At 44.2% G+C, this 14,540-nt stretch overlaps 1 protein-coding gene across 5 annotated transcripts in view; it reads right to left on the bottom strand.

Moving 5' to 3' along the window:
* Nucleotides 1-14,540, bottom strand: part of Nin (ninein) — a 102,679-nt gene that overhangs the window by 25,531 nt on the left and 62,608 nt on the right. For 3 of the 5 annotated variants that reach the window (XM_087911778.1, XM_087911779.1, XM_087911780.1), the window contains exons 15-21: nucleotides 13,426-13,564; nucleotides 11,712-11,833; nucleotides 9,975-10,480; nucleotides 6,940-9,069; nucleotides 5,562-5,687; nucleotides 5,390-5,459; nucleotides 3,326-3,538 (exon numbers count right to left, since the gene is read on the bottom strand). In XM_087911778.1, the coding sequence (XP_087767904.1) occupies nucleotides 3,326-3,538; nucleotides 5,390-5,459; nucleotides 5,562-5,687; nucleotides 6,940-9,069; nucleotides 9,975-10,480; nucleotides 11,712-11,833; nucleotides 13,426-13,564 (3,306 nt within the window). The remainder of the gene's footprint in view (nucleotides 1-3,325; nucleotides 3,539-5,389; nucleotides 5,460-5,561; nucleotides 5,688-6,939; nucleotides 9,070-9,974; nucleotides 10,481-11,711; nucleotides 11,834-13,425; nucleotides 13,565-14,540) is intronic. The other 2 variants (XM_087911781.1, XM_087911782.1) reach the window with 1 other exon arrangement.

The raw sequence follows: 14,540 nt of genomic DNA, 5'->3' as shown, positions 1-14,540 counted from the left end.
CACCGTGACCAAAGGTCAGAGAATTCAAGTCTATTCCTGCACCTTCTTTTTAAAACAGGAGGTTTGACCCAAGGAATGGTTGCCTACAGGATAGTGGTGTAGGGTGTATTTGCTGCATATTTTGCCCAAAACATCAGAATGCTTAACTCAGAAAATAGTGACTTGATGTCTCCAAGTATTGACGTAAGTAATTGTTCTGGTTGTCCTTTCTGTCATGTTAAAGCAATCTTTTGCCTTCTTCCCTCCTTTTTGTAATGGGGTATATATGTGTAAGGAAAAGAGTTGTCCTCCCGGTACTATCCTCTGTCTCTGGGTTTCTTTTGTATCTCTGTTTATTCTGCCTAGCATTTCTAAGCCACAAGCAGCTACACTGGAAAGTATGAACCATCAAGGATGGACCCGACATACTCAGATACCTATTATACTTATTTTATAATTATTTCATTCTATACTGTATCTCACTGATCAAACTGTTTATTAGGAGTTCCTTTAGGTGGCGGCCCAAGTCTTTTAAATTTGCCCTATTTTTAATTTTTTAAAAAACGATCTATTATTTTTAGTTTATCTTAGGTGCATTGATATTTTGCCTGCAAGTTTGTCTGTGTGAGGGTATCGGATCCCCTGGAGCTGGAGTTACAGGCAATTGTGAGCTACAATGTGGGTGTTGGGAATTGAACTCAGGTCCTCTGAATGCTCTTAACCACCGAACCATCTCTCCAGTCACCATTTTTTTATTTTTAGCACTTTTTTTCCTGTTTGGGACCATAGGACATTTCAATTCAACTTACAACTTTTCTGTTCTGATCTCAGAATCATTCATTTTTTCCAAGATGCTTTTATAGGAAAATGGTATTTAGAAATCAAGATTTAGTTATCCCATACAAAAACACATCTATGTTTCTTTCTCTATCTCTCTGTATATATACTGTGTATACCAACATCAGATGGTTCACCGTAGCCCTTCACATTCTGACACTGCAACTTTCTTCTCCAACAGTGGGAAACATAGTTCTCATCTTTGGTCTATGCTATAGCCACTTTCATTCACTTCAAGCATACACAAAATAACCTTCTATGCCCACAAGAATCACAACTTCTGACTAAATTATTCAAACATTTATAGACTGTTAATTCTTTCTTTCCCTCCCAACTGTGGTCATAGTATCCATAGTATCAGTTCTACTAGTTAGTGTCTGTGTTCGATTTTTGTATCCCCAGACCCATCGTGACTGATTTTACTTATATGGATATGTAAAGAGTGTGTGAAACAGGGCTGGGATGTAGCTCAGTAGCAGAGCATTTGCCTAGCAGTCTCAAAACTCTAGGTTAAATTCCAGGAACTGGGAGAAAAACGAAACAAAACAAAAGAACACATGAAACACATGAGCCAGAGCTTTGTACAGAGACGACTTCAACAGAGCATCATTCTCTTCCCATTTCACTGACCAGGCCTTTCCCACCCAACTCTGCAACCATCTCTTTAGTGCCTGGTTTATCATTCTTATATTTGCTCTGCATAAATGGGCAGACATGTGTTTCTTTTCTAATGTCTCCCTTTTTTTCCATACAAGCACGGAAGCGCACTGTTGGGACTGTTTGTGGCCCCATCACTCAGTTAACATCATATCCTGGTACTCATTTCAATCATTCATATGAATTATTGTTCTCATTCATTTTATATTCCTCCATCTATTCATTTGCTTGCTTGTTTGTTTATTGTTTTTCAAGGCAGGATTTCTCTGTGTAGACCAAGCTGGCCCCCAACTCACAGAAATCCACCTGCTGGCTCCTAAGTGCTTGGATTAAAAGAGTGTGCCACCACCACAGGTTATGTTCCTAACTTTTTAATGTTATATAAGACTACCCAAAATATGGATGTAGCCTCAACACTTAATTCACTGCTGTGTTCGTGGACATCGTGATTGCTTGTATAACTTTGCAGATATGAACGAAGCTGGAATAAATAGCCACATGTGTATGATTTCTCATATTGCTACAGAGATACTTCGAGGCTAAATTACCAGAAGTGAGATTGTTGGACAAAAGGTAAGTGGTGGGTAGTGCCAAACCTGTCTCCATGCGGATGGTATCAGTGCATGACTACCACAATATATGGAAATGTCTGCCAGCATGGTCTTGCCAAGAGAACATGCTGCCGTATTTTTAAATAGATACTGATCTTTCAAGTGAGGAATTACATGCCAGTACTGTTTATTGTACATTTCTCTAATTACGAGTGATTTTGAATATCTTTTTGGAACTTTGAAGGTCATTTTAATCTTTAAAAAAAACTTTGTTTCTGTTTTTCTTCTCCAATTTGCTATCAGATTTTTCTCATGTCCTTATATTTTTTCTTCTTTAAAAATTATTTTAAATTTATATGTCTTGTGTGCATATGTGTGTGCACCCCAAGCGTGCAGGAGCCATTGAGGAGGGTCAGAAGATTCGCTAGAACTGGAGTTATAGACGGTCTATGAGTTGCCACAGGCCTTCTGAGAAACAAAGATCCTCTGAAGGAGCAGAAGTGCTCGTAACCACCGACCAGCTCTCCAGGCCTGTCCCTTTTCTTTACTGAGAGACAGCATCTCTTCTTTCTGTGGTTAAAGACAACTTCACCCATGAGTTTTTCCTGGTGTTCGGATGGTTTTATCTATTACATGTTATGCTCTACTTCCTTTGGGGTTTATCTCTAGGAAGTCTGAATCTATTCCTAAATATCTACCCAATTTGTTCAGGTGCTTTAAAACAAACAAACAAAAAACCCCTCCATCTTGACCCCAGTGGTTTGATAAAACTCTTTAATTACATACTTACTCTTGATATCTATGGGGGATCAGACTAAGGGGTGCCCCCCCCCCCCGCTGGCAAATCCTCAGGACTCAGAGTCCTTTACAGATTGGCTCAGAATTTGCAGTATTTGCACAGAACCCCTTGTTTACGTTTGCTTGTAGACTCAGCTCATCTCCAGTAGTACAATGTAAACCTAAGTAAATATTTGTTACCTGTGTTCTTTGCGGAAGAACAACAATGAAAGGGAAATCTGTGCAGAGCTGGCACAAGTCTATCGTTTTTTTCAAAAAAAATAATCTTTTTGATCACAGCTGCGACAAATTCACAAATGTGTTGTTCCTAGCTTACAGATGCTTCCCAGAACTCACTTTTCATTTGTCGGGGGACGTTCTAGCCCCGCATATACCTGATTTATCTGGAGTGCACATTAATGTGCCAGTACCATACTGATTTAATTGTTAGGTCTTATGTGTAAAAGCTGTCTTTTATTTCTCTGGCCTGAGCAAGCGAAGCTGTGCGTGGCTGGAGCCCCTACCTGCACTTTGTAGCGGTCCAGCTCGTCTCTCAGACCCGCGCTTTCTTGTTCCCATCTCTCCGAGGAGCAAGCTCCCGACTCTTCCTTCTGGCATAGCATTTCTGCCAGACGTTGATTGAGTTTTTGCAGCTCTTCCTTGTTTTGGGAGTTCTTTTGGCTGAGTTCTATATTTTCTGAATCCAACTGTTGGTTTTTGATTTTTAAATCTGAAACCTAATTAAAATTGAAATAAGTTTTTTTTTTAAATGCTGCCCTACTTTTGCTATAAAAGAGACTTTTCTTCTCCGCAATGTAAAGCTTAAAAAGATCTCTATACAAGGCTGTTTGCCACAGGACAACAGCCCTGCTTCTTGCCCTGGCTGTTCTGCCTGTGGTTCTCCACCTTCCTAATGCTGCGACCCGTTAACACAGTTCCTCACGTTGTAGCGACTTCAACCATAAAATTATTTGCCTTGCTACTTGATAACTGTAATTTTGCTATTGTTATGATTCATAATGTAAATATCTGTGCTTTCCAATGGTCTTAGGCAATCTATGTGAAAGGGTCATTGGAAGCCCCCCCAAAGTGGTGGAGACCCCCAGGTTGAGAACTGCTGCTGGGGGAATGGGCCTACTGTATGTCTTTCTTGTAATAAGTTTAATTTTCCTTTGTGTGCTTTCTTAACCACACATGATAACAAAAATAATATATGCTCATTATTACAAATTCAATCTATTCAGAAGTATATGAAAAAGTTAGACATAGGTTAATTTCAGGTCACAAGATTCCCAATTCTTGATACTTAGATACACATGACACTAGGTCATTTTCTATATACACACAATACCACCTTACTTTTAGCCAAAAAATAAAAATAAAGATAAAAAGAATCATTGCAAGTTTGAACAGCCGGCTTTTTCCACTTATGATATTGTATAGATGTTATCTTTCCAACTTAGTGTATCTAGATACCACCATATGCTATATACTTTAATGAATGCAGAATATTTTATGCAAAAATATCTTCCATATTGTCATTATCCATTCCTGTATAGATAGATGATAGATAGATGATAGATAGACAGATAGAGATAGATAGATAGACAGACAGATAGATAGATAAATAGATACAGATATGTTTGCCATTATCATTTCTTTTTATTAGTAACAACAAAATGGTGGCATTTTCTGGGCTTGTTTTATTTTGTTTGTTTAGAAATGGCCTTGCTGGGTTAGAAAGAAAGCACATACATTAATGCCTTGACAGAAGACCCCAAAAGTCTTCCTACCAGTGATATCAGCTTACTCTTAACCATGTAGCTTTTATTTTCTCATACTCTTGGATGATATCAATGTTTAGCTTTTGTTAGTTTAGAAGGTGAAAAAAACAATCTAAATTTCTGAAGCTGGCCAACCTGTACGATTTTTTACATCTTTCTATGAATTGATCCTTTATATCTATAGCCTATTTTTCAACTGAGCTCTACCATTTATTTGAAATAGTACAAGATATATTTTTAGATGTTACCTTGGCTATTTCAGACACTAAAATATTCCTTTCCCAAGTATGTCCTTGTCTTGTGACTATTTCAGACTGTGTTCTTAAATAGGCCTCCCATACTGGAGTACATGTTGTAAGATTATACCAAACGAGCATTGAATGGCATAAGCCATCTGAACGAGCTATAAGTCTGTAAAATGATATGCAGATTTGCTGGCATTCTATATCCGTGAAATTCTGTCTGAAACTTTCTGCTTTTAATCAGAAAAATGAAGGAGCTGACATTAATCAAAATTAATAAAGGCTAAAACCAGTATTCGCGGGTTAAAGGCACTACCTTCCCATGTGTGTTAGATATAAAGCTTGCATTTAGTACTTGGGTCTGCACATAGACTGCACATGACTTTCCAAAGGCAGCAGCCTAGTTTAGAGCCACCCGGAGGTGAGTTTCCACCACCAACCTCACCATCACACATAATATATTATTCTACTAATCTATTTGTTTATTTTGTAAATTTTAAATTTAAAACAAAAAGGAAATTTCAGAGTCAAGATCACTGGGAAATTTGAAGTGTTTCCTTACCTGTTTCTTTAATTTTTCTACCATCTTCTGAATCGAAGCTTTTTCCTGTTCTACAGTTTCTATTTTCTGCCTACAGGGGCAATGAGAACACGACTCAGGAGTGAAGCTTTTAACACTGAAGGTCAACAGTTCTCAGTCCTTGGAAAACTCAAGGACGGTCTCTACGCCTTACCACAGTTCCTCCTGAGATCCACTGAATGCCTCTGATTTCTCGTTAGAGATGGTGTCTTCTTCATTTAAAGTAGTAATCTCGTTTCTCAAAATAGAATTTTCCTCCTGTAGCTTTTCAGACTCGTATCTGAAGTGTGGAGAGGAGAAAGAATGTTACGGCATGGCCGTCATCTGGCATCTTTGGGAAATATTTTCTAGTAACTTCCAATAAAGGAAGCTTTTCATGCCAGTTAAAGTAGAAGTCTAAATTAGTCGGCTCTTGGTACTTGGAAATCAAATTGTAACATATTGAGTCACTACTTTTGGGATGAAAGAATCTCGCTAAAAGACATGGTGGGGGGTGAAGTGGGGAGGGAAGTGTGGCTGGAAGCCCCTGAGCCTGGAGACGGGCATCATGACTCAGAGCCAATGTTGGGTGTTGTCTTCTCAGTGGCGGGCAGGCTGCTTTGAACAGCTGGCTTCATTTACCTCAGCCTCAAGTCTCCCTGCTCTGAACAGACAAAAGCCACATTACCAAGCTGTGTGAGCTTTAGTTTAGGCCCCAGAGACCTTAAGAAAGAAAACGTCCTACATAAACCAAGGGGCACACAAAATATACGGTTTATTCTTCTTCTCACTGTATTTTAGGCTCTGAAGTACAAGAAATGTGAGGAAAAGGAAAGAACATTCACAACTGGATTATTTTTTGTTTTATACCATTAAAATACTTCAGATACAATGTGATAGTTTACAGTGAAAGGAAAACCCAGCAATGCTAGAATACCAAAGTGCGATCGTATTTCATAAAGTCAGGTCGATAGCTGTTCAAAGCAACTTTATCTTTGCTTGTCTTTGTCCCTCAAGAATATTTACTAGATTCCAGTAATACCCTGGTAAAGTGATGTGTTCTAAAATAAAAATGTACTATTTGCAGGATATTAGCATACACTTCAAGTACGGAAGGAAAAAAGTATAGTCCAGTCAACACATTTCCTATATTAGTGTAAGAAGAGCATTGCTAGCTACCAAGTGAGTTAATACTACACATACACCATGCTTCATCGAGATGAGGACAGGAACTAACGGTATCTGTCGATCCAAAGGTCAGTGCTAGGACAGGGCTAAGGACGGACACCCGTGACGCACGTGGTTAAATAGCAGACACTCGCCATGTTGAGTTCCCACGCTCCAGAGGGACAACATGGATTTACTATGTGGAAGCGGATGCCTCCGAGACAAGGTTACGCTAGGTGTTAATGCACACAAAAGCGGAAGAAGGCCAGAACACTGCTCTTCTTGAGACTAACGGGTTAGTGTCTCTAGGCACAGCAAGAGGCGGCAGTTAGATTTGCCCAGGTGCTCTGCAGGCTTCTGTGAGGTCTAGAAGGCGCATACATTACCTCAGAAGCTCAACTTTCCGCTGCATCTCACTGCACGTGATCTGCAAGTCATGCATCATTGCCTTCAGCTCCTCTTCCCTCTCTCCTTGAGAAGGCGTGTCTTTTTGCTTAATTAATGTACTGACTTGCTCCCTCAACTTTCTAGTCAGCTCCTGTAGCTTTTGCTTCTCCAGTCCTAACTCTGCGATTGTGACCTGATGGTGAAGCTGGTTGTCTTGGAGGCCCAGGAGAGCAGCACTCTCCTCCAGGGTGACTTGGTTCAGCACACTGGGCTTCTCTTGATGTGTCTGAGTTGTCCCATGGAACCAGGCAACCTCGTGTGCTTTTATCCGAGCCAGGAGCCGCGCGCTTCCCTGCTCACAGCATTTGGTTTCTTCTCTGCATTCTTCTACGACGTGCATGCTCGTGACTTTGGCTGTACGCGCTTCTGGGGTCTGATGGAGTTCAAGCACATTTTCATCAGAGATGACCTCCAGGTTTTCTGAAGGGGTGTCCCACAAGGGGTAGCTGTCATAGTGCAGAGGGGCTCCTTCCAGCAACTTCTCCATCTTCCCCTGAAGTCTCAACACCAGAGCACCGAGCTCCTCATTTTCCATTTTGACCTCATCGTAACTCTTCTCCAGGCGAAGGAACGTTTCCGTCACCTCCTCCATTTTCTTCATCTCCTCCTGCAGCCTGAAGACTTCAGTAGTGAGTTCTTTGTTGCTGTCTAGAGACTCATCGTAGCGTGTCTCCATGAGTCTCAACTCCTCCTGCAGGCAGGCGTTCTCTCTAGTGGCATCTTCATATAACAACTTGTATCTGGAAGATGCCTCGGGGACTCTCTCGAGCATCTTTAGTTTCTTCTTCAGCACGGAGATATCAAAGAGTAGGTCCTGTTTCCTTTCCGAAGCCCGATCGCAGTCTGCACGCAAGACCGTTAACTGCTCCTGAAGCTGAACGATCTGGCTCTTCAGGTCCCAGGATTCCGTCCTGGTGTCTTCACTGTTTCCAAGCTCAGAGAGGCACTCCAGGGAAGTTTCCGACTCCTCGCTTTTGCCCTCCTGCCTCCGTATAGAGCTTGTCCCCGTACTTCCCAGGTCCTGGGCCTCGCACTCTCTTAGGTCACTGAGGATGTGTTTAGCGGCTGCACTTTCTCCTTGCTTTATTTGTGATAAAAATGGCTCTGCCTGCTCCCTGGAACTTCCAGAAATCTCAGCCATTTGCTCCTCCACACAGGATGACATCCCTGACCCTGGCTCCAACTTTTTCAGCCTCTGTTGCAATCTGGAAATTTCAGTAGCCATTTTTGCATTTTCCTTCACTGCGTGCTCATGAGCTCTCTGCAGGCTGACAAGAACATCTCCATTTTCTTCCAACAGCTGCTCGCCTTGCTGGAGCAGAGACATGGCCCCATTTCCTTCTGCCTCCTCCATTGCCATTCCCAGGGAATGAGCATCCTGAAACACCGAGAGAGACATCGCCTGTTGCATGTCCTTGACTGTACTTTGAAGCCTGTGGATTTCTGCACTCAGTTCTGCCTTCTCTCGATCTGCTCGCTCACGGCTCACTCTGTGGGCACGCTCCAGAGCCGCAAGCTTGCCTAGCATTTCCCGCCTCTCTTGCTCTCGTTCTACCTGTAGCCTTTCAAGCTGCTGGCTGGCCAGCTGCTCAAAGGACCCCGTCTGACAGGGCTCCTGCTCCCCCGGCTCTCTCTCCTGACTTCTCTTCAACTCAAGGATCTGGTCAGACAAGAGGCGGTGCTGGCTCTCGGAAGTGTTCCGTAGGTCTTCCAGGTCTTGTAGCAGCTGATCTCTTTCCATGCCCAGGCTGGTCCAACGTTCCTTGTACGTCTTCTCCAACATCTCTCGCTCCTGGTTCAGGACGAGAGAGGTTGCCTTCTCCCTCTGGAGCGCCTCCTTCAGCTGCTCCTGGGCATCGGTGACCTCCTGAGCGAGTTCATCCTTCTCAAACTCCCACTGGGCTCTCTCGTCCAGGTGCTGGTCCAGGAGCTCCTTCAGCTCTTGGCGGTAGCGCCCCTCCAGGCTGTGCAGACTTTGTTCATAGCGCTCAGTGACCTCCTCACAGTCAGCCTGAAACTTGGCTTCTATCTGAGAGACTCTTCGAGTACACTCTGTCTCCATTTTTTCCCTAAATGTGGTCAACATACAGCATTATTGAAACTGCTGCCAACTCCGGAAGCAAACCCAACATTTTCCCAGGCACAAGGGAGGCCGCTGGGGGAAACAATGGGGCCACTTTCTACAATGATCTGATTCCTATGCGATTCAGGTGTACCAGAAAGGGGTCCTCGCTCTGGGAGACACGGCTGGTGGCGGTAAATCTGAAAACTTACCTTTCTCTGAAGCAGGGGGGAATTTACAAAACCAAATCCTTTTATATATTCCCGGATGTACTTTCGTGGCTTAACCCAATGCCTTAAACTGGCCCCTTTCACATGAAATGACCAAAGACACAGTGACCTCACCCTCACCTAGGAAACACTTCTTCGTTTGGGTGAAGAAGGCATTGTGGGATTTCAGGTGCATAAGTCAGACATTAATAATAACTGTCTTCTGCGTTTGCTTCTCATTTACTAAAACAACACTATATTTAGCAAGGCGGGAAGCAAAATCTCTTGGTCACACCTGGGATTTCACACAAGGAAGGCAAACACAAAGTGGCCTTTCACGACGGGGAGGAAATATAAGCGTGTCCAGAACCTAGCTTATAAACAGTGTTTCTCCGAAAGCAACGGCATCGGAGCAGGAAGGACCTGGCCCTCAACTGGAGCACAGAGAGGTGGCAAGTCTCATACAGGAACAGTTCCTCTGACCGCCCGCCCTCCCCACGTGCACGTACACCACAATAGTTCCAGGAACCCCAAGGGAGGCTCCCGGTCAACAAGGCAAAACTGGCTGGATTAGTTTTTAAAGAACCAATTTGATATATGGGTTTCTCTGCCCCCTAACCCCCCTCCCAGTCCTCTTTGACTGGAGGGAACCCCCAAGAAAAGAAGCAGTGGCCAAGTGGCTCCATTCCCCTCACTTTCTTACCTTTCCTCTTGAAGTTCCCTTTGGTGTTGTCCCAAGAGCTCTTTCCTCAGCTCCTCTTTCTCTAGCGTGTGCTTCTCCACCAGGCTCAGCAGCTGCTCCTGGTATGACTGCTCCAGGTTTTGCGTCAAGTCCCTCACCTTCTCTTCGGCCCGGGCAGCCCCCTGAGCGAGCTCCTCTCTCTCCCGCTGAAAACTTTCCTCCGCCTGCTGCAGCCTGGCCTTGAGCTCCCGCGCGTGCTCCAGCCGCAGCTCCTCCTGAAGCTGAGTCTTCTCCTCCTCAAACACCAGCTGCAGCTGCTTCTTTTCCTTTTCGTGCCTGCAGGTGGCCTCGTGGTGGGCCTCCTTCAGCACCACTGCCTGCCCTTGGAGGTCTGCAATCTCACCTCGAAGGTCACTTATTTGGATCTCCATGGTGTGCATTCCATGCTCGTATTTTTGCTTCATGGCCGCCTGCTCCTTTTCACAGGTCACCCTGGTTTCATCTAGCTGCCTCTCATAATGGCGCACCTAGAACCAGACAGTGAACGCATGGGATGACTGGATTCTAGGCTATGCAAAGGGAGCGTGGTCGCAACAAGTGCCTCTGTCCCATAGGACTCTCGTGATTTCTCACTCTGATTGAAAGCAGCGGTACAAAAGCATCTGAAGTAAAATGCTAAAGCAAACAAGGTCCGCTTATATTTCTCTAGGTATGTGTGTTTGTGCATGTGTGTGCTTGTATGTGTACAAGGAGATGCACGTGCAGGTGCATGTGCACATGTGTGGGGGCAAGAGGGCAATCACAGTGTCAGTCCTTAGCCACTATCCACATTCTTTTTCACAGACAGATCTTTCATGGGCTTGGAACTCACTGAACAGGCTGGCTGGCCAGGGAGCTGCATGGTCTCTCACTGAATTAACAATGCCTTCCCTGACTTTGTGTTTGGTGTGGCCTGCAGAGTACCTTACAGAGTAAATGTTTTCGACCCTAAGTTTGCAGTGGGAAAGAAGAGGTTCGGGAAGGTGAGGGGGAGCACTTCTGAGGCTCCATGCAGAGCTTGGTAGAGCTATTTGGAGACCAGCAAAACTCAAGTGAACGCATGAAAGCAGAGGTAGAGAAGGTGGCACTCCGTAAAGGGGACTTCCGCTTGATCCCTGAAACCCACATACAGACAGCTGGGCATGGTGATGTGTATTATGTCCAAGATGCATGTGACCCCAGCACCGTGGAGGCAGAGACAGAGGGTCCCCTGGGCTAGCCGGACTAGATGGATGGCCGAGCTCTGGGTTCAGTGAGAGACCAATCAAGGAAGACACTGGATGTCAATCTCCAGCCCTGACACACTCATATGCTCTTGAACGCTAGCATGAACACATGTGTAAACATGCATACCACACACAAGAGAGAAAAAAAACAAAAACTCAAATCATGGTGAAGGTGAGCGGCCACATAGTGAAAGACAGAGAAGCCAGGGATAAGAAGCTGTATCTAATCTAGTAAGTGGCACTACATCAGAGAAAGAGTTGGTTTGTTTGTTTTTTAATTGGGATATTTTTAAGCAAGTTAAAAACACTATAATTAGTATATTACGATATGAGAGGCTGAGCACACCACACGCTGGACAACTTTTTCACTGACTACAACAAGGATGGGGAAAATCACATCACAGAACAGGCCTGTGAGGAAGAAGCGGCAGGAACCTGGCGTGCTGGCAGGGCTCCCCGCCACCAGAGGATGCGGCTGGGAAGCAAGGCTCACCTTCTCTTCCAGCTCCAGTCTGAGGTGGCTCAGGTCCCTGTGATGCTGTTCTTTCATCTGCTCGATGACCAGCTCTGCCTCGATGCTCATATTCAGGGGGTTGCATTCTTCAGAACCGAGTCCTGGAAGCACACGGAAACCACAGACTCTGCCTCAGGTTCTGGCATTGGCACACGCTGGCATCTGGTGAGCGGTATGGTTGACTAAGGAATCCTTCTCAGCCGGATGTGCCCATGTGTGAAGCCATGAAAAGCTTCTCTGCTCTTTAAGCATTAGGGCAACAAGGGGAAGGTGAATAGATTCTCCTGAATATAGGCGGTGTGCCAAACCACATCTTATCTGCCTCCGCAGAACATCTTTTTTTTTAAATGATTTATGGGCATGTATGGAATATGTTGGTTGAACGTGAGCTCTCTGTAAAAATGCTATGTGGCAAGGAGATAGCATAGGTAGAGTTTGTTCAACTAAACCAGCCTTCTGTCAATCCTGTCAATCCAGAAACTGCCCGGTGACAAATTCAGAGGGTGTGGCAAGGGAATGTACAAATGGCTAATACCCTTGCTGTTGAGTCTTATGGGACTAGCTTCATGGGCCAAGAGGTCTGATCCATACCCCAATGTTGCACACGATTGTTTTACTGAATGTCCTGGTGTCTAGGCTGTTTTCACCTTAAACAATCAGCTACAAACAGGGCGTGGCTCAGAGGAGTGGGTGTGGACAACTGGGAGGAGAGTCTCAATGCCTTCCTTGGAGTTTACCTTTCCCAGTTGGTCACAAGAAGAACCACAGGGAAATTGAAAATATGGACAGAAGTTGAGGGCTGAGCTAGCACAAGGTCAAATACATCTACTACCAGGTAGAGATGTCTCAGGACAGTGAGACTCAAATAGTTTTTCCTTTGGAAGACCTGAAGGCAGATGGACAACGTTCTGGGGCAGAGTTCTAGCAGCTGGGATCAACAGTCTTGCCTTGAGCTTTCTCTTCACACATTTCAACGCATCCCCACTCCAAGGTGGCGGAGTTCCGTGGCACTAACCCCCAGTTCGGATGAACAAGCTACAGTAAGCGAGTCAAGGATCAGAAGAAAGGACTCATGACTTCCTCCACCACCTCCCAACCACCTGATGGTCCTACAGTAAAGGTGAGAGAAAGAATAAACCACCTTCCTAAGAACCAAAGGAGAGAAGCTACAAGAGCAGCAGAATTCACATGAGCCTTGCTGAAACGAAAACACAACACACCGAGCAAAGAGGCAGGCATCAGGCTGTGAGCTGAGCAGGACTGTACTGTGGCTCCCAAACAGGCCTGCCACCCTCGCCACTCACTGTCTCCCCGAAAGCCACAGGCATTAGCTATTAACTCATTAGCTATTCTACAGAGGCAAATAAGGCATTTAGCTTAGCCAGCCTTTGAAAACCAATTATGGGTTCTGTGGTGTGTGGCTGGCTCACTCTTCCAAACCATCTTCATACCAGGCAGACACTGGCGGGGAAGGGAGAGTCAGCAATATCAAAATCAGAAATATTTTTTATAGAGACCTCAAGGACAAATGAAAAACCCAGCCACAAGTGAAACAGCTCAAGAAATGAGACTGCCAAAGTCTCTCCCTCCCTGGATTCCAGGATGCCAGTGTTCAGCAATGTTGCACGCAGCCATGGTTCTAGAAACCAGGTCAAATGCAGATACCAGAAAGATCGTGTGCAATTGTGTTTACCTTGGTCAGGTTCAATGCCACCGCTGTTAAGGTCAAGTTCTTCTGACAGCGAGTTCTTCAAGGGGAGCCTGAATATTTTGCCTTGTGCACGATATTCTTCTAGCTCCGAATGAAGTTCATCCACTTGGTCTTGTAAAAGCTGGAGTTTAAAAACCAACACCAGTCTTACATGGGACACCAAGAGCTCAAGCAACAAGAAAAACAGATAAACTGGATAATAGCAAAATATAAACTTCTATGCTTCAAAAGACACCAAGAAAGTAAAAAAAAGAAGGGGGCTGAAGAGAAAACTCGGAGGTTAGAAACCTGTCTGCTATGCACAGGACCTGAGTTTGGTGCCCAGTTACCACATCAGAGGATCCACAATCACCCAGGACTCCCACTTCAGGGGAATCTGATTCCCTCTTCTGGCCTCTGTGGATGCTGCACTCATATGCCAAAACAGCACAAACACATCCACATAATAAAAACAAAAACATATTTTTAAGATGAGTAAAAAGATAATACATGTAAGTGGAGGAAAGTTTTGTTAACTATCAGGAAGGAACTTATAACTCAAATTTATAAAGATTATTAGAACTCAAGGAATTCAACTTAAAAACGGGCAAAGGCTGTAACAGATAGCTCAATAAAGAAGACACACAAACAGCCAATAAGTACATCAGAAGACCTGTGGCACTGTTAGCTACCAGGATGCTGGATGGCGACAACGGTAAAGAAAGATGTGGGGAAGCTGGGACTCTCATATGGTTTGAAGAACATGGTGTCACCACCTCAGAGGAGGTCTGCCAGTTCCCAACAGGTAAATATTGATTTATCTTGTGTCCCAGTTGAACTCTTGCAGGTATAAACCACAAAAGAAATAAAGTACATGCCCTTGCAAAAACTACATAAAAGCATACATTATTCATGATAATCCCTGAAAACCCAAATTTCTACTAACTGATTAACAAAATGTTGCATATGTGTACAATGGGATTTTATACAGCCACTGGAAGGAAGAGAACACAGATTCACGCATCAACATGATAAACATGGACAATATCACCAGCTGAAGGAAGCCATTTACAAAGAACCATGTTACATGATTCCATTTCTATGAAAGGTGAAGATTA

Source organism: Myodes glareolus, chromosome 11 (assembly GCF_982192425.1).
Source record: "Myodes glareolus chromosome 11, mMyoGla1.1, whole genome shotgun sequence".
In the NCBI taxonomy this organism is placed as follows: domain Eukaryota; kingdom Metazoa; phylum Chordata; class Mammalia; order Rodentia; family Cricetidae; genus Myodes; species Myodes glareolus.
Note: the sequence above shows the minus strand (reverse complement) of the source record. Positions and strands in the feature narration are given on the sequence as shown.